A 26,117-nucleotide genomic window follows, 5' to 3' on the forward strand; every position below is an offset into this window, starting at 1 on the left:
CTCCTTTTTATTTTTATAAAAACATTTATTATTTATTTTTATTTTTGTACATACATTATTTTCTGAATGTCTGTTTTGGTAGTGGCTTACTTCTTTAATAACTCTAATTGATGGTTTTAATTATTTGAAATATGTTAATTTTTCATCATAAAACTCTACTTTCCTTATGAGAACATTGATACATTTTGAGCATGCATATCATGTGGTCCTCTTCTTGATTGTTCACAGATAAACATTTTAGAAGTTTTTGAAAAGATAAAGTGTCATATTTGGCATTGAAAAGAAGTCTAGTTGACCTTTCCTAAGATGCTTTAAGGAATGATATACCTTTTGTGAAATTTGTCATGTTTCAGAATCAAATTTTTATCTTTACAGATAGAAACTTGGTCTGGGACCCACTTTTTTCTTTTTATATCTTTCTATTATATGTTCACTGCATAGTTGAGCTTTGAAGAGAATAAGCAGGATACTGTATTACCAGTACTTTTACATTAAAATTATACGTGGCACCTAAGACGTTTCATTCTGGTGACAGCATCATAAAAACAAAACAAACAAAACAAAACAAAACAAAACAAAAAAAAAACCAAAAAAACTATAGCTCTGTATATAATTTGAAGCCTCGTATTGTGATGCCTTCTGCTTCACTTTTCTCAGTAAGAATTACTTTGGCTGTTCTGTTCACTTATTTTTCAAATGAATTTCATAATTGCCTTTTCTAGTTCTGTGAACAACGTCATTGGAATTTTGATGAGAATTGCATTGAATCTGCATAGCACTTTTTGGTAGTATGGCCATTTTGACTAATTCTGCTATCCAAGGACATGGCAGGTCTTTACATCTTCTAAGTTCTTTATTTTTTTCCTTCAGTGTTCTATAGTGTTCATTGTACAGGTCTGTCACCTTTTTTGTTAGATTGATTCCCAAGTGGGCCCCCAACCAAGCTATTGTAAATGGGATACTTCTCATAATTTCTTTTAGGAGAAATTAATTTTAATTTCTAGTAGGAACATGATTGATTTATAGGTATTTATTTTACATTCTATTCTGCTGAATTTATTTATGAGTTCTAAATGTTTTGTTGTGGAGTTTTTTTTTGGGGGGGTCTTTTAAATATAGAATCATGTCACCAGCAAAAAAAAAATAATTTGAATTCTTCTTTTCCAATTTGTATCTGTTTAATTTCCTTCTCTAGCTTAATTGGTCTGTCTAGAGTTTCAAGGACAGTGTTGAATAGGAGTGGCAAACTGGGCATCCTTGTCTTGTACCTGTTTTTAGAGGAAATGCTTTTGTTTTTCTCCATTCAGAATAATGTTGGCCTTGGGTTTATCATATATAGTCTTTACAATGTGGAGGTAAGTTTCTTCTATTCTTATTTTTACAAGTGTTTTTAACATGAATGGGTGCTATACTTTGTCATGCTTTTTCTACATATATTGAAATAATCATGTGATCTTGTCCTTGAGTCTATTTATGTGGTGAATTACATTTATTGAATTCCGTATTTTGAAGCAACCTTGCATTCTTGGGATGAAGCCCATGTGATCATGGTACACTATCTTTTCAATATGTTTTTGTAAGTGGTTGCCAATGTTTTATTAAGAATTCTTCCTTTTATGTTAGCCAAGGATATTGGTCTGAAAGGTCTGAAATTTTCTTTCCTTGATGTGTCTTTAGTTTTGGTAATGATTTGGCAGTGTTCCCTCTTTTTCTATTTCATGGAATAATGTGAAGAAGATTGGTATTACTTCTTCTTGACAGGATTGGTAGAACATGGCTTTGAATCATGTGGTCCTAGGTTTTTCTTTACTTTTTATTTTTGGAACATGGAATTGAACCCAGGGGCACTTAACCACTGAGCCACATCACCAGCCCTTTTAATATTTTATTTAGAAACAGGGTCTCACTGAGTTGCCTAGGACCTTGATAAGTTGGCTGAGACTGGTTTTGAATTCAAGATCCTTATGCCTCAGCCTCCCAAGTAGATGGGATTATAGGTATATGCCCCTGTACCTGGCCTGGATTTTTCTTTGTGGGAAGTCTTTTGATAACTGATTCAATTTCAGTTCTTAAAATTGATCTCTTTAAGTTTTCCATATAATCCTGGTTCAATTTGGGTAGGGGTAGACCATATTTGTCTAGGAATGTGTGTTTATCAAGATATTTTATCTTATTGGAGTATAAATTTTCAGAATAGTTTCTTATAATCCTTTAGATTTTTTTTAGTAGTGTCTGTGGTAACATTTCCTTTTTCATCTCCAGTTTTGATAATGTAAGTTTTTTCCCCCTCTCTTTCATTTGGTTAGTTTGGCTAAGAGTTTATCAATTTTGTTTATTCTTTCAAAAAGTTAACTCTTTGTTTCATTGATCTTTTGTATTTGTTTTTAAAATCTCCAATTTCTTTGATTTTTGGCTCTGATTTTGATTATTTCCTGTCTTCTACTGATTTTGGTGTTGGTTTGTTTTTCTTTTCCTAGTATCTTAAAATGTAATGTTGCATTATTTATTTTATATCTTTTTGTTCTCTTAATGTATGAGCTCAAGGTTATGAATTTTCCTCTTAGAACTGCTTTCTTACTTATCTCAAATTTTAATATGTTGTATCATTATACTCATTTACTTCTAAGAGGTTTTTCTTATTTCTCCCCTGATTCTTTCTGCTATCCGTTCATCATTCAGAAGTTTTTTATTTACTTTCCAGATGTAAGAGTGGTTTTTATTTTTTATCTCATTCTTGATTTCTAATTTTGTTCCATTATTTTCTAAAAAAATATTTATTTTTTAGTTTTGTTGATAGAATACAACTATCAACTTCAAAAATTTGCCAAAAATTTAAGGGGAGGTCCACCTATGTGTTCAGTCCCTTCCAATTTTGTCTATTTCTGTAAGTCTACTAAAATCTTCTCTCTGTAACATCTCTAAACAGTAGCCCTTTTCTTAAGGAATATCTATTTATTAGTTTAGAATTGGGAAATGCTTCCAGGGGAAAACTGGCTGCCATAATTTTTTTTATCTTTCTCACAAGCCAGTAATTAAAATTTTCAGTTACTTTGAGTAATACTTAAAATAATGTTTTAAAATTTCCAATTTGTCAACTCTCCTCTATTTTTTAAAATTTATCTTTCATAGTTTAAATTTATTCTTTTTCTCATTAGTGATTGTTGTAATTTCTTTCTAGGAGTTTGCTGGAATTTTTGTTGCCTAATGTAGCAGCGGTTTTTATGTTGTATGAATATATTTTTGTTCTAAGTTTGTCATAGAGTAAGAGGAATATTAAAATCTTTCAGTGCTATTACATAGTCTTTTTTCTAATGTAGAATGTTTTTAGCATATAAACCTTTATCACTTATTTTTCTACTATGAATTATTTTCCAAATAAGTTGATATATTTTTTTCTGTTTAGAGTTTTGCTTAGTCATATTTGCTTACAAATATGAACTTTTCTTAATACAGTTTTGCCTAATAGTTATTTTTTTGTTTAAAATGTTGTTTTACATGTTTTTAAAAAAAATCTTATATATGTTTTATATAAGCCCCTTTGTTCTCCCCTTTCCTCCCATCCTATTTTCTAATAGTTCCTCTTTTTTCAGGTCATTTGTATGTATATACTTGTGTATGTATATATATATATTTATTTATTTTTAAAGTGTCTGCATGAGAAAAAAACATGCTATACCTATCTTTCTGTGTCTTTTTTATTTTGCTTATTATAGTGTCTTCCAGTTCCATTACTTTTCCTACAAATGACATAATTTCATTCTTCCTTATGGCTGATATGCCATTGTATATCTATGCCATATTTTCCTTATTCATTCAGCTGTTGATAGGCACCTAGGCTGTAGTTGTAGTTTGAACTTTTTGGTGAACCTCCATACTGTTTTCCATAGTGGCTGTACTAATTTAGATTTTTACAAACAGTGTATAATGTTATCTTTTTCTTTACATTCTCACCAACATCTGTTGTTATTGTTATTTTTTGATGTTAATAACCATTCTGACTAGGGTGATATGGAATCTCAAATGTAGTTTTGGTTTGCATTTCCCTTATGGCTAAAGATATTGAGCATTTTCATATATTGCCATTTGTACTTCTTTGAGAAATGTCTGTTCAGATCTTTTCCCCATCTATTGATTAGGTTACTTGTTTTTGGATGTTGAGTTTTTGGAGTTCTTTAGATATTCTGCATTCTTGACATGTTCATCTGTCAGATGAATAGCTGGAAGACTTTCTCCCATTTTGTAGGCAGTTTCTTCACTCTGTTGTTTCCTTTGCCTTTTAATTCAATGTAATCCCATTTCTTAATTCTTTTGTTTCCTGAGCTATTGGAGTCCTATTCAGGAAATTGTTAGCTTAGGCCAATATCTTGAATTGTTATTTCTGTGTTTTCTTCTAATAATTTCAAAGTTTCAGGTCCTATATTAAGGCCTTTGGATCTTCAGTATATGGTTTGAGCACCTTTGTCAAGAATCAGTTGGCTCTAGATGCATGGATTCATTTCTGGGTTCTCTATTCTATTGTGTTTGTCCTCTTATCTCCCTTCCCCTCCCCTTGTGAAGCCAGGGCTCCTTACCATGGAGCTACATCCTCAGTTCTTTTCTTTTCTTTTTTATTTTGAGACAGGGTCTTGTTAAGTTGTGGAGGCTGCCCTCAAACTTGTGATCCTCCTGCCTCAGTCTTCTGAGTTGCTGGGATAATAAGAATGTACCACCATTCCCAGTGGTGTTTTGTAATTTTCAGTGTAGAATTTTTTGATCTTCTTTTTCCTGTCTCTCTCCATCCATCCATCCATCCATCCTATGCTATTGTTTTTTTTTTTTTTTTAAATATTTATTTATTTATTTTTCGGTGGACACAACATCTTTGTTTGTGTGTGGTGCTGAGGATCGAACCCGGGCTGCACGCATGCCAGGCGAGCGCACTACTGCTTGAGCCACATCCCCAGCCCATCCTATGCTATTGTGAATGGGATAATTTTCCTGATTTCTTTCTCAGGAAGTTAATTATTGGTGAATAGGAAAGCTACTGTTTTTTGCATATTGATTTTGTATCCTGCTACTTTACTGAATTTGTTTATTGGTTCTAAGAGTCTTTTTGGTGAAGTTTTTAGGGATTTCTAAGAATATGATAATCAGAAAATAAAAAAAAATATTTTCTCATTTTCTGTTCATATTTCTGGTCCGTTGGCCTCCCTCCCTTCCTCCCTCCCTCCCTCCATGCCTTCCTTCCTTCCTTCCTCTCATTGCTGTAGCTAAAATTTAAAGTATTGTATTGACTAAGAGAATTGACCTCATTGTTTTATTCCTGATCTTAGAGGAAATGCTTTCAGTTTTCTCCAATTCAGGATGATGTTGACTATGAGTTTGTATATATAGCATTTATGATGTTGAATTATTATTCTTCTATACCTAATTCAGGAGTTTTATGAGGAAGGACTTTTGAATTTTATCAAAGGCTTTTTCTGCATCTGTTTTATGATCATGTGATTTTTCATCCTTGATTCTGTTTATGAGCTGCATTGTTTATTCATTTGCATATATTGAACCATCCTTGGACCCCTTTTATGAAATCAATTTGATTATAGCATATGATCTTTTTAATGTGGTGCTGATTCAATTTGCAAGTGTTTCATTAAGGATTTTTGTGTTCATCAAGGATATTGGTATATAGTTTTCTGTTGTTGTTGTGTCTTTATCAGGTTTTGGAAGAATGTTAATAAGGACTTTGAAGGATGAGTTTCAAAGGATTCCTTCCCTTTCTATTTATGGAATAATTTCAGGTGTACTGGTGTTAGTTAGCAGCAAAAAATTGATTTTTAGGTTTTGCTTTGTTGGGAGACTCTTGATTATTGCTTCTATCTCATTATTTACTACTGATTTGTTTAGTTTTTTTTTTTTAATATTCTCTTGGTTTAATTTTGTTAGATCATATGTGTCCAGAAATTTGTCCCATTTCTTCTAGATTTTCCAATTTACTAGAATGTAGTTTTTCAAAATATTCTTTAATGATCCTTTGAATTTCATTTGTACCTATTACAGTGTCTTCTTTTCACCTTTAATTTTACTTGCACAGGTCTTCTCTCTCTTGTGGTTAGTCTAGCTAAATATTTGTCAATTTTCTCTTTCCAAAGAACCAACTCTTTTGTATTATTGATCCCTGCTATTCTTTTAGCTTCTATGTCATTTATTTCTGCTCTTTATTATTTCTTTCCTTCTACTGATTTTGAGTTTGGTTTGTTCTTATTTTTCTTAGACATTGATATGTATTATTAGGTTATTTATTTGAGATCCCTCTGTTTTAAATGTAGGCACTCACTGCTATAAACTTTTATTTGTACTTTTACTGCATCCCATAACTTCATCTGTGTTTCTATTTTTGTTTGATTCTATGAATTTTTAAATCTCTCCTGAGTTCTTTAGTGAACTAATGTTCATTCAGAGGTGTTTTTATTGCTGTTGATTTCTAGTTTTATTCCATTGTGACCTGGTTAGATGCAGGAAATGAATTCATTTAAAGAATTAGTTAATATTAATTTTATGACCTAATATATAGTATATTTTTGAAAAAGTTTCATGTGCTGATGAAAATAATTTATATTCCGTTGCTGTTGGTTGGTATGTTCTGTAGTTGTCTATTCAGGCCATTTGATCTATAGTGTAGTCTGCCTCCAGTGTTTCTTTGTTGATGTTTTTGTCTGTATGAATTATATGTAAGAGTGGAATTTTGAAGTTATCCACTATTGTTGTTAGTGGATCTCTCTCTTTTTGGCAATTAGTATTTGTTTTATAAAATTGGGTGCTCTGATGTTTGGTGTATGTATGTATATTTATAATCATTACATATAATGATTGTTCCCTTGATTGATATGTAATGACCGTCTCTTTCACTTCAAACTGATTTTGTATTAAAGGTTATTTTGTCAGATGTATGTATAGCTACTCCTGCTTGCTTTTTTATTCCATTTTCTTATACCATTTTTCATCCTTTCATTTTCAGTCTGTGTATATCTTTGTAGGTGAAGTCAGTTTCTTGCAGGCAGCTTATTGTTGAGTCTTACTTTCTAATCCAATTTGCCAATCTTTGTCTTTTAAAAAAAATTTTGATTTTAGGGATTGGATCCATGGATGCTTTGCTACTGAACTGCTTCCCCAACCCTTCTTATTTTTATTTTAGACAGGGTCTCACTGAATTTTGAGGGTCTTGCTAAGTTGCTGAGGTTGGCCATAACTTATGATCTTCCTGCCTCAGCCTCTCAAGTCACTGGTATTATAGGCATGCAGTATTTTGCCTAGCCAGTCTGTGTCTTTTAATTGGTGAATTAAGAACATTTATACTTAGGGTAATTATTGAAAATCAATTTGTTGATTTTTCTTCTTCTTTTTTTAAAGATTTTATGCTCATTTCTTTCTCTTATTCATCTTAGACTTTGATATTTATAATGTTTGATATGATATTTATAATCTTAGACATTATATATATAAAATGTTTGATTCTTTCCCATGTTCTTTTGATTGTGTTTATCTGTGTACTGTAGGTGTAGGATTTCTTCAAGTGTCTTTTCTTGTGCTCATTTAGTAGTCACAAATTCCCTTAGTTTACCCTTTTCTTCAAAGGTCTATTTCTTTTTCCATTTTGAGAGATAACTTTGCTGGGTATAGTAATTTTAGTTGGCAGTTATTTTCTTTCAGGACTTGAAATACATTGTTTCTTTCTCTCTTGGTTTTAGGATTCTGCTTTGAAATCTACTGTTATTCTGATGATTTTGCCTGTAAATGTGGCTTGGCATTCCTCTCTTGCAGCATTTAATATTCTTTGTAATTTTGGCAGTGTAAAATGTTATGGAGAGATTGTAGTCAAGTCTATTTTTTTTTTAAATTTGTTCTGCTTTAGTTATATATTACAGCAGAATTCATCTCAATTCATTGTACACAAATAGAGTGCAACATTTCATTTTTCTAGTTGTATATGATGTAGAGTTGCGCCATTTGTGTGATCGTATGTGTACCTAGGGTAATGAGATCTGTCTCATTCCACCATTTTTCCTGACCCATGATCCTCCCCTCCCTCCTCTTTACCCAATCCAAAGTTTCTCCATTCTTCCCTTGGCAAATCTCTCCCCACCCCCCAACATCCACTAATCAGAGAAAACATTTGGCCTTTGGTTTTTAATGCCTCTTCTATCTATATATCATAACTTGGTGAATTTTTTGCTATTGTTCTTCTCCCTTCAGAATGCCCATTATGCATGTGTTTGATCTTTTTAATGGTTTCCCAGAGATCTTGTATATTCTTTTCACTTGCTTATTTTTTAATTGTTATTAGAATGTAATATTTGCAGCTCTGACATTCTTTCTTCTGATTAATTGAGACTGTTGTTGAGGTTTTTTTTTTTTAAACCTGAGGTGGCTTTAAAATTTTTTTAGAAGAAATCTGACACTGAATTATTCATTTCCATGTTTTCTCTTTGGGTCTTTTTAAAAAAAAAGAAAATCTCCCTGTATTGAAATATTTATTCAGATCCTGTCTTGTCTTTCTTAAAGTACAAAAATGGGCCGGGAATGTGGCTCGGTGGTTGAGTGCCCCTGGGTTCAATCCCTACTAGTACCACCAAAATAAAACAGAATACAAACAAACAGATAAAAAACCCAAAACAAAACTATGCTGAGGTAAATTGATGTACAGAAGTGAGGAACATTCAAAGCACGTTAGAAATGGCTGTGATAAATTGTTGTTGATAAATGGCTGTGACAAATTGTTTTGGAAAGTCTCATTTATGTTTTCTAATACTTTATTAGGCTACAGAACATGTTCTGTTTACAATAGAGTGCCACTCAGTATCCCAGTGTGGGTCATTTTCATCCAGAGATACTCAAGATCCATTAAAATTAGGCTAAAGGTCTTATCTGTGGTGGCTAACTAGGCCATTATATTCATTAACTGAGAGGGCACCTCTGGCATCAGTCTTTCTATAATGCCAAGCCACATTTTTTGCCATTTTTTGAATAGCCTCTTGGTAATAATGCCCCATAAGGGAATTTATAACCTTTCCCACAGATGGAATGACTTTGAGAACAACCTAAATTGTATCAACTAGAGAAACACAGTGACAAATGTTTTGGAATGAGTTTAGGCCAATTGCATAGTCCCCACAAGATTGCCCTTGCCTCAGATACAGGCTCAAGTTTGGGGTCCCTATGGCTACCTTTAGTTTAGCTGCTGGCTGCAAATTTTAGGGTCCCTACTGACTCTCTTGGGTTTGATAATTCATTAGAATGGCTCATAAAACTCAAGAAGCACCATATTTCAGGTTATAATTTTATTATCTTGAAAAGATGTAAATGCAAACCAGTCAATGAAGAGACCCCCTAGGACAAAATTTGGATGAGGCCCAGTGCAAAGCTTCTGGTTGTTTTTTCACTGTGGAATCATGGACAGCATTACCTCTTCCAGGCTGTGGTTTATAATACTTATCCAAGCTGTTTGTGTTTAGAGTTTATATAGGTGTTCCATCAAATGCTGCCTGTTTGACCTTTATTCTTATCCCTTCTTGGAAGTTCAGACTTATACCTTTAGTCTTCAGTTCCTTTGGAGGCCTGAACTTTATGGCATAGCCTTTATCAAAAATTATGTGGTTAGACTCTCCATTGACCAAACAACAAAGGCATTCCTATCAGGCAGGTTATTCCAGAGACACAGAGATCATCTTCCAGTAGCTGAAGCCAGACTTCTTTGTGGTAAAATTAATTTCTTCTATACTGCCTGTTTAAACAGAGGATGAATTTTTGAATTTTAAAAATCTTTCTGCTTTTTTAATCCCTGGTGACATTCAGACCAGACACATAAGTAGTTCAGTTTTATTTTTCACTGCAGCACATGCTTATTGTTAAGTATCTGTTATGGTTTAGATATGTGATATCCCTCCAAAGTTGATGTGTGAGAAGATGCAATAATGCCCAGAGGTGAAATGATTAAATCACAAGAGTAATGACCTAATGATTAGATTATGATAGGTAGGTTATTATATTGGATTAATCTGTTAATCTGGATTAACTGGGTGATAATTATAAGTAGTTGTGTGTAGTCGGAGGAGGGTATGACTTTGGGGGTATCACTTTGTGGTTTATATTTTGTCTCTTGTGAGCAGAGCTTCTTCTGCTTCCTGATTGCCATGTCCTGAGGTGCTTTCCGCCTCCATGCCCTTCTGCCATGATGCTCTGCCTCATTTTGGTCCCAGAGCAATGGAGTTAGCCATTTGTGAACTGAAACCATGAGACAAAATAAACTTCCTCCTTTAATTGTTCTTGTTAGGTCTTTTGATCACAGTGACAAAAAATATGACTAAAACAGTCTCTATCATATTCTGTTCCCTCCAAAACTGTTCAATAGCCTTCCCAACCAGTGGATCTTGCTTTTCTACCCACAAAACGAATATATATTTCTTACCAGCTACAATCTGGATACAGAGTCTAGATGAACAAAGTTTTAATGACATCCAAGAATATATACATTGTGGAAAAGGAGTGTTTTATTTTGTTTAGATTATAGATACATACAGGAGAGGTTGTTAGAAAAAAGTGAACTTTAAAAACTATGCTAATTGGTTGGGCATGGTAGCACATACCTGTGATCCCAGTGGCTTAGGAGGCTAAAGCCATAGTATGGCAAGTTCAAAGCCAGCCACAGCAACGTATTGTGGCCCTAAGCAACTTTATTGAGACCCTATCTCAAAGTACAAAAATAGGCTTGGGATGTGGCTCAGGGGTTGAGTGCCCCTGGGTTCAATCCCTGGCACAAATAAAATAAAACAAAATACAAAAACAAAACAAACCCCAAACAAAACTATGCTAAGGTAAATTGATGTATAGAAGTGGGGAACATTCAAAGCACTTTAGAAATGGCTGTGATACATGACAAATTGTTTTGGAAAGTCAGTTCTAACATGGGTGAATAAAAACAGTTTGGAGAAAAAAAGTTAACTTAAAAGCAAAGAGATCAATTAGGACACTATTATTGTTGTTTCCATTGGAAATAAAGAAAGTAATAAGGAATTGTTTGTGGGAAAGTATTAAGTAGAAGAGATTGTTTTAGGTTTTTTCTTTTGAATCATATCCTCTTAATCTCTACCACAAGAGTCAAAAATTTGTGACTTTAAAACTCTTTTATGCTTTATGCCACCTATTAGTATAATGCATTCCATCTGTTTTGTACTTAACCTATAACCTCTGAGTATAATGTGTCCATTGTTTGTTTTTTATAGATCCTTGCATTATTACTTTATATTTATTTAGCATACATTAATTGAAATGAGAGTTGACTGTATGCCAGATTATTATAATTGATACTGAAGATATGATGAATATAGATGTGATTTTTTAGTTAACATTATTATCATTTAAATGTAAAATAAAACACAATTACAAATATGTGAAACAAGCAAAACTAAATCAAGAATTTAAAAACCGCTGGTTTAATGTAAGTCATAGATTTTAGTTTCTTCTTCTTTTTGTTTTTTTAATATTTTTTAGTTTAGTTGTAGATGGACACAATACCTTTATTTTATTTATTTATTTTTTGTGGTTCTGAGGATTGAACCCAATGCCTTACATGTTCTAGGCAAGTGCTCTACCACTGAGCCCAGGCCCCAGCCCAGTTTTTACTCTTATTAAAATTAATTTTTCCTGGAACTTAGACAAATGTGATTATTAACCTTAAAAAGCCTACAGATCAATTTGATAATCAGACAAATGAGAAAAGCCTCTGATGGAAGAAAACATACAATATAATGAGAGTATGTTGAAGGAACTTTAACCTAGACTAGAGATTAGGAAGTTTCTGGGCCTGTGATATTCTAGTTTGGAATATCAGTTAAGAATGTGAACTCTGGAGCTCAAATGAATACGGGTTCTTAGTTGCTTGTATTGTGACTGTTGGCAAGTTCTCACTTTTAAAATGGGGTAATAGTAATCTCCACTTCATGTGATAGTTAGGAGGCCAAACTGAGTCAGCACTTATTGTAAAATGACTAGTGTGTGTGTGTGTGTGTGTGTGTATGTGTGTGTGTGTAAGTATGTATGTATGTATTGAGGTCCTTCTTATCTTGAAATCATTGGAGAGCCTTATAAAGTTTAAACTCATAATAATTAAAAAATATTGAACCTGACTATTTATATATGAGGATACTCTCTCTAGTTGGTCCTTGATCTTACGAGTTTCTATTGTTGTATACTCAGTCCAGTTAGGTTTACATCCTGGCACCTACAGTCTTTTGACTATGACATTGAATCTTGCAGAGTTCTTCCAAATTAAAGATTAATCTCTTCTAAATCTTAAACACTTAATAGAGTGTTTGTCAGTTACTGACAGGAAGTGAATGTTTGTTAAATGAATAAATTGTGCCTAAATTATGAAATTAAAAAAAATTGGAAACCTGATGAAATGAAATGTCAATCATTTCTTAAGAGTATAGTGATCTGCTTCTTTGTGGAATTAAAAGGGAATTTTGATTAAAATAAGGCTAACAACAATAAAAAAGTAATAAACTGTCCTAGAGAAATTTTGTTTTTAGATTTTTTTTTACCTTGTCAGTTGGGATTCACCAGAACTATTAAGCCTAATTTTAATTGCAATTATGTAGAATAGTGAAAAAGCCAATGATAGTATCAAAAAGCTATTTATATTTTGAGGAGCTAACTTTAATGATACTGGAGTTGTTTAGGTAACATTGGTAAATAGTGGTAATCAAATAATTCATTTTAAAGAAAATAACCATGTTGTTTTGTGGTGAACAAGAACTATGGCTTATTGTAAAATGATTAATTTCTGTTTAGAAGAATATTTAGGACACATTGAATAATATTAACCTGAAGTAGAATTATACTTTGGGAATGAAAAAAATAAATATTAATATATAGGAGAGTGCAAATATCCATTTTGGGGGGATTGTTAAAACTAAACCTCAGATATTAGCGGGGTGATGAGAACATGTTATAGAGGTCAACAGATATAATTACCTCATTGAGTAGTCTCAGTCAGTCAATTGAAGTTCTTGTGGAGTTTCCAGAAAATATCTGATGTGAGTAAAATAGACCAGAACTGCAAGGTGGAGAGAGTTTATTCTTGTTTAAATATTCCCTTGGCATATTTTCTATTCTATAATGAATTGATAATGCCAATTTGTATTCCAGATAACACTGCCGTTTCATTTTCTTCTTTGCTGTATTCTTAAGCTATCATTTTCCTTATTATTTCTAAAAGACTCCTTTGTATACTTCGTAACTTCACAGTTTCTATTTTGCTTCTCATGTTTCTAATTTCAAGCCTTTGTGCATTATAGTTTTCTGCTTATGCATTTATAATGATTTGGTTTTCAATTCTTGATTCACAGACATATAAAATACCAATTCAGAGTCAATCATCTGGTATAACCTTTGTCAGTTCTTGTAATCTTTGATCCATGGAAAGTTGCATGCCTTCTGTATGATATTTCAGGTGGTAATTAAGTGATAAGCTTAAGTATATAAGTGAGCAAATTTGTTTTAGAAATAAAACCTTATGAAATACTACTGTTTTATTAAAACCTGTTTGATATATTATGTCTGCTGTTTTGCTTTTCATCCAATTATCTTCTAATTTTATCTAGAGGGAAAATAATCAAGAAAATTATAATTCTGAAAAGGAATATATCCTAACTTAGGTAATTGAACATATAGTCTACTTATTCACTCCAGGGTTTTGCAATTATTTCTAAATCAGGATTCTTTACTTATCAGAAATGTTTTAGAGACATCTTTGTTAATTTAAGCAGAACTGCATTTCTTTCTTTCTCTCTTTTTTAATAATAACTTATTTAATTAAGTTATTTATTTGGTGCTGAGGCTCTAACCCATGGCCTCACTGTGTTAGGCAAGCACTCTACTACTAAGCCACAACCTCAGCCCCCAGAACTGTATTTCTGACAAAAGATTGACAGGGACAAATGGCTAATGACATCATTGAATTTAATTATTTTTAATTTCAAATTAAAGTTAAGATGTATTATGTAACCATATGAGTTTAGGCTTATATTAACATTGGCTTCCCAGTATCCCTTGCTTGGTTTGTAGCATTATTAGGCATTTGGGAGATATCTACCTAATGAACACAGAATATAAACTTTATTTTTATTGAGCTGTTGATTATCCAGTAAATTATCTAACAAAAGCTTAGTTTAGCTTGGTATTTCTTGCATTAGTATTCTAGTGTAACACATGAGTAAATTTTACTTAAAATGTAGAAAAAGAGAAAAAGATATGGACTAACTTAAAAAGTATAAGACATTTTATTTTGGAATATAGTATCAGAGACAAAATAATACCAAAGTAAGTTTTAAATATGTCTGACATTTAAGTTCCTAAGTAAAATGTGACCTTTCAAGCTATGCTACTTTAACTAAGTACATTTAAGACTTTTTGGTAACTCTTCCTCTTTCTGAGGAGATTGAACCTAACCTAAACTCTTCTCTCAACGCTTGCCCATCATCCTTGCTTCCTCATGTTTGGTTTGACCTTCTGATCACCTTGGCCTATTTCTACAAAATTTTCATTTCAGTGACTTTCTTTTGTTTTAGTTACTTTTGCTTTGGAATCTTATATCTTCCTTCCTTCCTTCCTGCCTTCCTGCTTGCTTGCCTTCTGCCTGCCTTCCTGCCTTCCACCATGGATTGAACCCAGGGATGCTTAAGCTCTGGGCCACAGCCTCTACATACATACATACATACATACATACATACATATATCTGTCTATCTATCTATCTATCTATCTAAATTTAAGACAGGGCCTGGTTAAGTTGCTGAGGGCAGCCTCAACTTTCTATCCTCCTACCTTCTGCTTTCTGACCACAACTTCCATTTTTAAAACTCAAGAGACATTACAACAACTTCTTTGCAGCTTAGTGAGCTTTGGGTACACCCTCCTCAGCAAGGACTGGGATTTATCCCTATGGGCAGAAGTCATCTTTATTGATTATATACTAGCTCATCTCAAATGACTCACTCTTATATTTGTGACTCTTAAATTCTTTAGAGTTCTCCTTACTTTCTTAAGGGAGAAGTCAAGGTCACTGAGTTTTGACCTATCTTTCTTTTAAGTAGGCATTTAATGCAGTGACTTTTTTTCTTACCTGTAAAGTGTGTGTTAATTTCATCCTTCAAGTGTCAGACTATTGTATTTTTTTCTTAAGTTCAGAATATTTAAAAATTTTCCTATTGATTTCTTCTTTTATTTATGAATTCTTTTTTTTTTAAGATTTTTTTTAAGTTATAGTTGGGCACAGTACCTTTATTTTGTTTATTTTTATGTGGTGCTGAGGATTGAACCCAGGGCCTCACACGTGCTAGGCGAGTGCTCTATCACTGAGCCACAACCCCAGCCCCTGAATTCTTTAGAAGTATTTTCTTTAGTTTCTGAACATGGGGCAACTTCACAAGAATGTTTTTCTTACTGATATCTAATTTATTCATTGCAATTAGAGAATATACCTTGTATGACTTCAATTTTTAAATGTATTGTGTGCAGTTGAGAAAAAAATGTGTTCTATTGTTGGGTGGTATTAGGCCAGGTTGTTTTATGGTGATTTTCTAGTTGTCCATATCTATACTGATTTTCTGTCTGCTCATGTTCTATAAGTCTTGTCAAGATGTCTTAACTCCTACTGAATATTTTTCTACATGTTGATTCATTTACTTGAAGAGCAGAATTAAATTCTCCATGTATAACTGAGGATCCCCCCCCCCCCCTTTTCTTATTTATTATATTAGGATTTTTTTAAAAAAAGCATTTGAGGGCTGGGGATGTGGCTCAAGCGGTAGCGCACTTACCTGGCATGCGCGGGACGCTGAGTTCGATCCTCAGTACCTCATAAAAATAAAGAGGTTGTGTCCACCGAAAAAACTAAACAATAAATATTTAAAATTCCCTCTCTCTCTCTCTCTTAAAAAAAAAAAAGCATTTGAGATTTTTTTTTTTAAAGGTGTAATTGCTTTGGGGATTACTGTAGGTTCTTGTTGAATTCACTTACTTTGTCAGCATGTATTGTTGCTTTTTATTTTTGATATTTCTTATTCTTAAGTCCTCAATTAATGTAAGCCTTCTATTTATTAGTGTTGGAATTTAACATCTTATTCTATCCTTTTACTTTTAAGCTAGCTGAATTATTTTTTCTTTTTAATTCAGTGTGGCACCCTTTGCCTTTTGATTGGAGTATTTGTACCATTAAATTTAATATAATTATTGCTAATTTTTTTTTAAATCTACCATCTTAATACTTGGTTTACCATGTGATTTCTCTCATGTAGTCCCATTTTATATTTTCTTGCCATTATTCTTTTAGAGAATTTTAATTCTATTGTATCTTCACTTTTTAGTTGTATCAGGCATATCATCTTTGGGTATATTGTAGCAGTTGTTGCTTTAAGGTTTTTAATTTTCAGTTTTTATAGTTATTTTATAATTATATCAAAGTGAATTCTGTTAAATTAAAAAAAAAGTATATCACTTGATAGTTGGGTTAATAACCATATGATTGGGGGGGTGCTGGGATTGTGGCTCAGTGGTAGAGAGCTCGCCTAGTACGTGCGAGGCCCTGGGTTCCATCCTCAGCACCACATAAGAATAAATAAATAAAATAAAAGTATTGTGTCCAACTATAACTAAAAAATAAAATATTTAAAAAAAGAACCATATGATAGAATCATCACATTTTCTCTTGTATATTTCTTCTGCATGTTATTAACACAATAATACATTGTTCGTATTTTTGCTTTAATTAGTTATCTTTTTTGTGGGGACTGTACTCCTCATGTTTAAACTAGTTTGTGGTTGCAAATTCTTGTCCCCAAACAAGCTTCTTTGCTGTCTCCTTTTTTTGTGTGTTTTTATTTATTTATTTTATTCCCTTTATTACTTTTCTGAGTTTCTATTTTCACTTTTTTTTTGGGGGGGGGGAGTACATCTTTTTTCCTTTTGTGCTGGCTTAGTAATGCATTCAGAATATCTTCAATTTTTTATGATCATTTTATTTTATTTTTTGATTGTCATATAATATTTGTACATATTTATGAGACCCAGTGTAGTGTTTTGATTCATGTATATATTGGGTTATGATCAACTCAAGGTAATTAGCATATCTATCACCTTAAACGTTTTTTGTGTCTTTAGCATGAGTATATTCATAGTGTTATTTTCTAACTATTTTGAGATATATCACGCAGTATGATTAATCATATTCACTCTTTTTATCCTTTTTTAGTGGTTGAATTAGGATTGTGGTTCAAAGTAGCTTTTCTTGGAAATTGAAATCCTTATGTATTAGTTTAAAAAATCTTACAGTATATTAACCTAGATCTCTCTGTATCTCTCTCTTTTATTTTGGTATTTCAATTTTAATAGCTTATATATTATGTCTTTATAAAGCTTATCAAGAATTTAAAATAATTTAAACGTGATTATTGTATTTCTAAGGAATATATGCTGTTTTTTTTTGTTTGTTTGTTTTTACAGCTACTTGAAGGAAATTTTGCCAAAGAAGTCAGTCATGAAATGGATGGACTTATTTTTCAGCCCATTGGAGTAAGTTCATTTGTCTGTGTGTGTTCATATACATATATACTTTTATATAGGAAGTACCATTACCTCAGTCATATTTATTAGGATTTGTGATCAGTGCTTTCTCTTAAGATCAATTGTACAGTGTACTACAGAGCAATAGTAACAAAAACAGCATGGTACTGGTACCAAAACAGGCGGGTGGACCAATGGTACAGAATAGAGGACACAGAAACCAATCCACAAAATTACAACTTTCTTATATTTGATAAAGGGGCTAAAAGCATGCAATGGAGGAAGGATAGCATCTTCAACAAATGGTGCTGGGAAAACTGGAAATCCATATGCAATAAAATGAAGATGAACCCCTTTCTCTCGCCATGCACAAAAGTTAACTCAAAATGGATCAAAGAGCTTGATATCAAACCAGAGACTCTGCATCTGATAGAAGAAAACGTTGGCTCCGATCTACATATTGTGGGGTCGGGCTCCAAATTCCTTAATAAGACGCCCATAGCCCAAGAGTTATAACAAGAATAAACAAATGGGACTTACTTAAACTAAAAAGTTTTTTCTCAGCAAGAGAAACAATAAGAGAGGTAAACAGGGAGCCTACATCCTGGGAACAAATTTTTACTCCTCACACTTCAGATAGAGCCCTAATATCCAGAATATACAAAGAACTCAAAAAATTAAACAATAAGATAACAAATAACCCAATCAACAAATGGGCCAAGGACCTGAACAGACACTTTTCAGAGGAGGACATACAATCAATCAACAAGCACATGAAAAAATGCTCACCATCTCTAGCAGTCAGAGAAATGCAAATCAAAACCACCCTAAGATACCATCTCACTCCAGTAAGATTGGCAGCCATTATGAAGTCAAACAACAATAAGTGCTGGCGAGGATGTGGGGAAAAGGGTACACTTATACATTGCTGGTGGGACTGCAAATTGGTGCGGCCAGTTTGGAAAGCAGTATGGAGATTCCTGGGAAAGCTGGGAATGGAACCACCATTTGACCCAGCAATCGCCCTTCTTGGACTATTCCCTGAGGACCTTAAAAGAGCGTACTATAGGGATACTGCCACATCAATAATCATAGCAGCACAATTCACAATAGCTAGACTGTGGAACCAACCTAGATGCCCTTCAATAGATGAGTGGATAAAAAAAAATGTGGCATTTATACACCATGGAGTATTATGCAGCACTAAAAAATGACAAAATCATGGAATTTGCAGGGAGATGGATGGCATTAGAGCAGATAATGCTAAGTGAAGCTAGCCAATCCTTAAAAAAAATGTCAAATGTCTTCTTTGATATAATGAGAGCAACTAAGAACAGAGCAGGGAGGAAGAGCATGAGGAAAAGATTAACATTAAACAGAGACGAGTGGTGGGAGGGAAAGGGAGAGAGAAGGGAAATTGTATGGATATGGAAGGAGACCCTCACTCTTACACAAAATTACATATAAGAGGTTGTGAGGGGAAAGGGGGGGGGAACAAGGGAGAGAATTGAACAACAGTAGATGGGGTAGAGAGGGAAGATGGGAGGGGAGGGGAGGGGGATAGTAGGGGATAGGAAAGGTAGCAGAATACAACTGTCACTAATATGGCATTATGTAAAAATGTGGATGTATAACCTATGTGATTCTGCACTTTGTATTTGGGGTAAAAATGGGAGTTAATAACCCACTTGAATCAAATGTATGAAAGATGATATGTCATGAGCTTTGTAATGTTTTGAACAACCAATTAAAAAAAAAGAAAATAAATGAAAAAAAATAAATCAAATGCATATATATGTATACACATACATATATAATACTGAAATGAACACCAGTTTGTTTTTCACTCATCTTAAGAAATATTGTTAGTACTTTTAAGGAAGTCACTCTTTTAATGTAATTAGTTTTCTTATAATTCTTGCAAAATGAATGTTAATTTGTATTTCTTTACTAGAAGTCTATCAGTAGCATTGAGTAAGTACTTATCCCTATTGTGGCTCCCTATACCTTTAAGTATTAATGTCTTCAAAACTTCATTTTGCTGTAAATGAGTAAAATTCAAAGAGTTATCAATATCTGAAGGAAAATAGAATTATCTTGGTGAAAGAAGAACTTTCATCAAGATGATTCAATGATCAAATCATGTATTTGTAATAAATTTCTCAACATTAGCACCATTGATGTGTTGGACCTGATAATGATTTGATTTACTCTGGGAGCTATCTTATGCATTGTAGGATGGTTAGCAGCATCCTTGTCCCCAAGAAATAACTAGCACTCCTTGTTATCCACTTGATAACTAGTGCTCTGTAGGGTAGTGTTTTTCAAATTGTGGCACAGGAAGAAAAATTAGCACTACCCAGGAAGTTAGAAGTGCATTTTACATCAGATGCACTGATTAGAAACTCTGGGGATGGGAGTTTGTAGTTTGTCTTTTAATAACCTAAGTGGTTCTGAACATGTTCAAGTATGAGAACTACTTACTCTGTGGTAAAGGGTTGTATGTCTTATGTGATAATCCATCATTTGTTGCATTTTGCCTTCACCAACTCTGTCCTTAGAAACTGGGGTCTGAGCTTGTTGGGAAGTTACATAAAATGACATCAAATTGGGTAACTGGAGGAAAGGAAAGGGCTCTAATATTTCGAACACTATATTATAGATGTTTTACATGTGCATTAAAACAGAGTTTTAATGCTTTAATCACATTTAGATATAATGAGCTATGTGATTTCCTTTTGTTTTTTCACAGGCTCCTAGAGAGAGGGAAGAATCTTATATGGAGGGAGGAGGAAATACAGGAGAACTAGAAACTAGGGAAAGAAATTACAGAAAATGCTGTCTTAGGCTTAGGAAGATGGATGTTGGACCTTGGAGTTTCAGAAATTTTCAGGTCCACCCTCCCTAGATTAAAAGATAAAGTCTAAATATTAAATATAACAGCAATTACAGAAAATTAAGTGTGTGAAACTTATCATTCAGACCTGTTCATTTATGAGTTTGGTATATGTATGAGAAATAACCTGACAAATACATGAGTCTCTTTCTAGGATGTATTGTAAATTCAGTTGATTTGTTATTCTTATACCCATCTTAGTAACTTTTTAAAATTATAATGACTTTGAAATTGATATCTGATAAGGCAACTCTCTGTTTGCTAGGATTTTTTCAAATATTTGTAGATGTTTGGTTTAACATATAAAATTCACAGTTTGTCCAGTTACCCCAAAATTCTTGTATGAATAACTTTGATTTTAGATTAATGTGGAGAAAAGCAATGTGTTTACAATGTTAAATCATCTCAATGAATAAGTTATGGCTCTTTTCAGGTTTTTTTGTTTTCTAATTTTTTTTGTTTATTGCTGTTAGACTAATTTCTAGATATTTATCATTTTCTGTTTATACAGTAAATGGTGTTCTATTTTCTCTTTATTTGGTATTTCTAGTGTATTGTCACACTATTGATTTATTTTAATGATTAAGCTGAAAACTCTTAATTTTAGTAATATGCATTGGTCCAAATCTCTAGTACTGAGTAAATGTTGGCTCTGATTGCTTGGAGGAGTGGAAAACATTTCTATTTCCAAGGGAAGTTCTCAACTTGCAAGGAAAGCTAGCTAAATTTTTTCCACTTAAGTATGTTTGTGAGAGATTTCTGTTCGATACCCTTTATTGTTTAATACATGTGTATCTTTAGTAAAGCCTCTTTTGGGGGATATTTAAGGCATTAATGCCTTTTCTCTATCTGTTAAGATTATATCTCCATGCATGTAGTAAATTTCATTGATTTTTTTTCTAATGTTGATCCTCCTTGTATTCCTAGGATAAATATTACTTCCTCATGATATATATAAATTTTAAATTATTTCTATTGATCTGGTTGTGATATTTTCTTGAGGATTTCTGCTATCCTCTTAGTTTTCCCTCCCTTCTTTTGTATATGCATAATAATGATGGTAATATAAGTGTGTGAATATATATATATATGTATATTTAATTTGTTCTAATTAGTTATACATGATAATAGAATGCATTTTGACATATCATACATAAATGGAGTATAAATTCTCATTCTTCTGGTTGTACATGATGTAGAATCATACCAGTAATGTAATTATATGTGTACATAGGGTAATAATGTCTGATTCATTCTACTATCCTGCCTACCCCCATGCCCTCTCCCTTCTCTCTCTCTTTTTTTTAATATATATTTTTTAGTTTTTGGCGGACACAACATCTTTGTTTTTATGTGTTGCTGAGGATTGAACCCGGGCCGCATGCATGCCAGGCGAGCGCGCTACCCCTTGAGCCACATCCCCAGGCCCCCCCCCCCCCCCCCCCCGCCCTTCTCTTCACTTACCTCTGCCTAATCCAAAGTACCTCTCTTTTCCCTTGGTTCTCCTCCCCACCCTTGTTGTGAATTAGCATCTGCATATCAGAAAAAATACTTGGCCATTGGTTTTCGGGGATTGGCTTATTTTACTTAGCATGATATTCTCTAGCTCCTTTCATTTACCTGCAAATGTTATAGTTTCATTCTTCTTTAAGGCTGAGTAATGTTCCATTGTATACACATACCACTTTTATGTATCCATTCATCTGTTTAAGGACATCTAGGTTGATTCCACAGTTTAGCTATTGTGAATTAAGATGCTTTAAACATTGATGTGGCTGTGTCACTGTAGTATGCTGATTTTAAGTCCTTTATTTATAAACTGAGGAGTGGAATAATTTAAGTCGAATGGTGGTTCCATTTCAAGTTTTCTGAGGAATCTCCATACCACTTTCTCTAATGGTTATATCAATTGTTTTCCTACCAGCAATGATGTATGAGTGTATTTTTGGGGGTGGTGGTGGTGTACCGAGGATAGAACTTAGAGGCATTCAACCACTGAGCCACACTCCCAGCCCTATTTTGTATTTTATTTAGAGACAGGTCTCACTGAGGTGCTGAGTACCTTGCCATTACTAAGGCTGGCTTTGAACTCACAATCTTCCTTTGCAGGCTCCTGAGCTGCTGGGATTACAGGTGTGCTACCGAATCTGGCTATTACTTGTATTCTTTTCTTTTTTTCTTAATCTGTTTCTTTTCTCAGATTTTATTCCCACATATTTCTTTCTCATTGTATCTAACTACATGTTTATAAAGCATAACTTCTTTTCCATAGATTATTTCCCCTTATCCTTCTAGTTTATTTCCTCTTTCCCTAAACATCATCTATTTTTATTTTTCCCTCCCAAGCCATTATATTAAAAAAGAAAGTATTTTTTTTTTTTTTCATTTCTGCCCATACATTGTTACAAAGCCTTTCATTTCACATTTCTTTCCTGGAAGACATGAATAATTTTTCCACTTGAGCAAGCACTTACCTACTACCACATCTAAATCCACCTATTTTTTTTTTTCTTATCCTTTATATGGTAATTCCTTTGGGGGCAGAAGGGGAGGATTGGGGTAGCTCACTCAATTCCATGTCTCTTGGTATTTTTTTCTCTGCCTTTTCTGTCCACAAAAGTTTCTGTCTTTCCCTCATTCCCACTTTGCTAAACTTTCTTAACACTTGTATACCCACCATTAAAATTACTAGCTTTTAGATTTCTTCCACCAAGGCCATTGTCCTTAACTTTGCATTTTTTCCCTTAATTAGTTATACATGACAGCAGAATCCGTTTCATTTCATTGTACACAAATGGAACACACTTTTCATTTCTTTGGTTGTACATAACGTAGAGTTGCACCATTTGTGCAGTCGTATATCTACTTAGGGTAATGATGTCCATTTCATTCCACCATCTTATCTACTCTGATATCCCCCTTCCCTCTCCCTTTTGCCCAATCCAGAGTTTCTCCATTCTTGCCATGCCTCCTACTCCCGTTATGGATTAGCATCCACTTATCAGAACATTTGTCCTTTGGTTTTTTGGGATTGGCTTACTTCACTTATCATGATATTCTCCAGCTCCATCCATTTACCAGCAAATGCCATAATTTTATTTTCTTTTAAATGCAGTTTAATATTCCATTGTGTATATATACCACAGTTTTTTTATCCATTCACTTACTTAATGGCATCTAGGTTGGTTCCACAGTTTAACTATTGTGAATTGAGCTGCTATGAACATTGAAGTGGCTGCATCACTGTAGTATGTTGATTTTAAGTCCTTTGGGAATAGATGGAGGAGTGGGATAGCTGGGTTGAATGGTGGTTTCATTCCAAGTTTTCCAAGGAATGTCCATATTGCTTTCCAGATTGGTTGCACCAATTTGCCTTCCCACTAGCAATGTTAGAGTGTGCCTTTCCCCCCACATCCCCGAAAGCAGTTATTGTTGATTATATTCTTTATAATTCCCATTCTGACTGAAGTGAGATGAAATCTCCGTGTAGTTTTTTGGTAAGACATTATTTATTTATCTTTATGTGGTGCTTACAATCAAAACCAATGCCTCACACATGCTAGGCAAGCACTCTGCCACTGATCTACAGCCCCACCCCTCTTTGTAGTTTTAATCTGCATTTCTCTCATTGCTAGAGATGTTGAACATCTTTTCATATATTTGCCAGCTGATTGTATTTCTTCTGTGAAGTGTCTGTTCAGTTCCTTTGCCTATTTATTAATTAAGTTATTTGTTTTTCTGGTGTTAATGTTTTTGAATTCTTTATATATCCTGGAGATTAATGCTCTATCTGATGTGCAGGTGGCAAGGATTTCTCTCCCATTATGTAGACTCTCTCTTCACAATTCTTGATTGTTTCCTTTGCTGTGAAAAAGGTTTTTAGTTTTTTTACATCCCATTTGTTGATTCTTGATTTTACTACTTGTGCGTTAGGAGTCTTGTTAAGGAAGTTAGTTCCTAAGCAACATCATGTAGATTTGGACCTACTTTTTCTTCTATTAGGCCCATTCTCTCACATTTTCTAAAAGAACTATTAAACTTTTTTCAGTGCAGTCAAATTTATCAGGTTCACTTTTTACTTAAAGGGAATCTTTCTGAGTGCTCCATCCTCTTAGTCTTACTGCATTACCCCCCCCCCCCTTTTTTTTTTTCATATAATTCCACTTTACTGTCTCATCCTGGAAATTCCATTACTTTTCTTTGCTGATTGATCCCCCACTTCTTGAACTGTTTGTTTTCTGCTTTCTTGGTTTGAGTGACCTTGCATATCAGATGTGATGTCACTATTCCTTATATGATTTTTGTTTCATCTGTAAACTCAGGAGGCTGTTCTCAGTAGTCTAAAATGGACTCGTTACTGCCTATGATTTTGACTGACTCAATCTTTTATCATATATACTGGAGTATTATCAAAAAGGCACATTAAGTTTTGTAGCTTAAGACTATTTGTCTAAATGTCAGAAATTTCTAGAAGTTTTAGATTTACTCTTAGTTTATATATTTTGTTTTATCCTTTTCTTCTATGGCATTGCAATCCTTTTTAGAGAGACACATTTATTTTTCTGGCTATAACTGTTGTGGACTCCCAAATCAGCTTTCAACCCAAATCTTTTATTTCATCTTTAATATCTCTTCACAGTATGCATTTAAAAAGGATATTGTGTTTAAATGATCACTAAACTTTGTTAAGTGGCTTATCACTTTGTCGTTTTGGACTATTTTGTTTTTAATTGTGTCAGATTGGGTTCATATTGTTTATATATAAAAGCTTCTTAATTGCTCTTATGTGTACTATCTTTCCAGTCCTTATAAAATTACATTTTGAAAAAGCCTTACTTGGGGGAGACCAAGACTGAATGATAGAAAGGAGACCAGTGATGACTGTCAGAAATACAGTTATGCATTTCATGAGGATGTTTCAACCAATGAAAGATTGTGTAGAAGACTGGTCCCATAAGATTATATTGCCTAGTGGTGTCCTAATCATCTTAGTTTGTGTAAATATAGTCTGTGATATTTGTGTACATACAGAATTGCTTTGTGACCCATTTCTAAGAATTGTTTCCATTCTTAAGCAGTTCATGACTATATGATGCAAACCACAAATGTGAGCTACATATATACTTCAAATTTTTTCAGTAAGCCCCACTAAAAAAATTAAAAAGAAACCAATGAAATTATTTTAACGGTATATATTTATGTAACCTACTATGTAAAAAATTATCATTTAAACATTTACTCAATATAGAAGTTGTTATTTTCTTACTAGGTATTTGAAATCCAGGAAGAATTTTGCACTTGCACCACATCTCGGACTTGTTAATTTTCATGTGCTTAATGGCCATATGTGTATGGCCATAGGTATGGGCATAGGTATGTTGACTTCTCATGTTCCCTTTCTTATGTATGTTCATGGCATTTTTATGTAATTTATTTGTTGTCTTCAACTTTTCTAATTCTCTATGTAATAATGTTTTTCTTTATTTTCCAACTGATAGGACAAAATAAGATTATATTTCCCTATTATTTAAATGAAATAGCTCCACCCCTTATTCTTCAACTCTTTCCAAATTGTAGTATATAATAATATTGCATGAATCCCTTTTGTACTTTTTATGTTCCTCCTTT

General features: G+C 33.3%; 1 protein-coding gene across 1 annotated transcript in view; it reads left to right on the forward strand.

Moving 5' to 3' along the window:
• Positions 1-26,117, forward strand: part of Rngtt (RNA guanylyltransferase and 5'-phosphatase) — a 239,393-nt gene that overhangs the window by 99,410 nt on the left and 113,866 nt on the right. Inside the window, exon 12 of the mRNA XM_027928259.2 lies at positions 17,534-17,602. Within this exon, the coding sequence (XP_027784060.1) occupies positions 17,534-17,602 (69 nt within the window). The remainder of the gene's footprint in view (positions 1-17,533; positions 17,603-26,117) is intronic.

Source organism: Marmota flaviventris, chromosome 6 (genome assembly GCF_047511675.1).
Source record: "Marmota flaviventris isolate mMarFla1 chromosome 6, mMarFla1.hap1, whole genome shotgun sequence".
Lineage (NCBI taxonomy): Eukaryota > Metazoa > Chordata > Mammalia > Rodentia > Sciuridae > Marmota > Marmota flaviventris.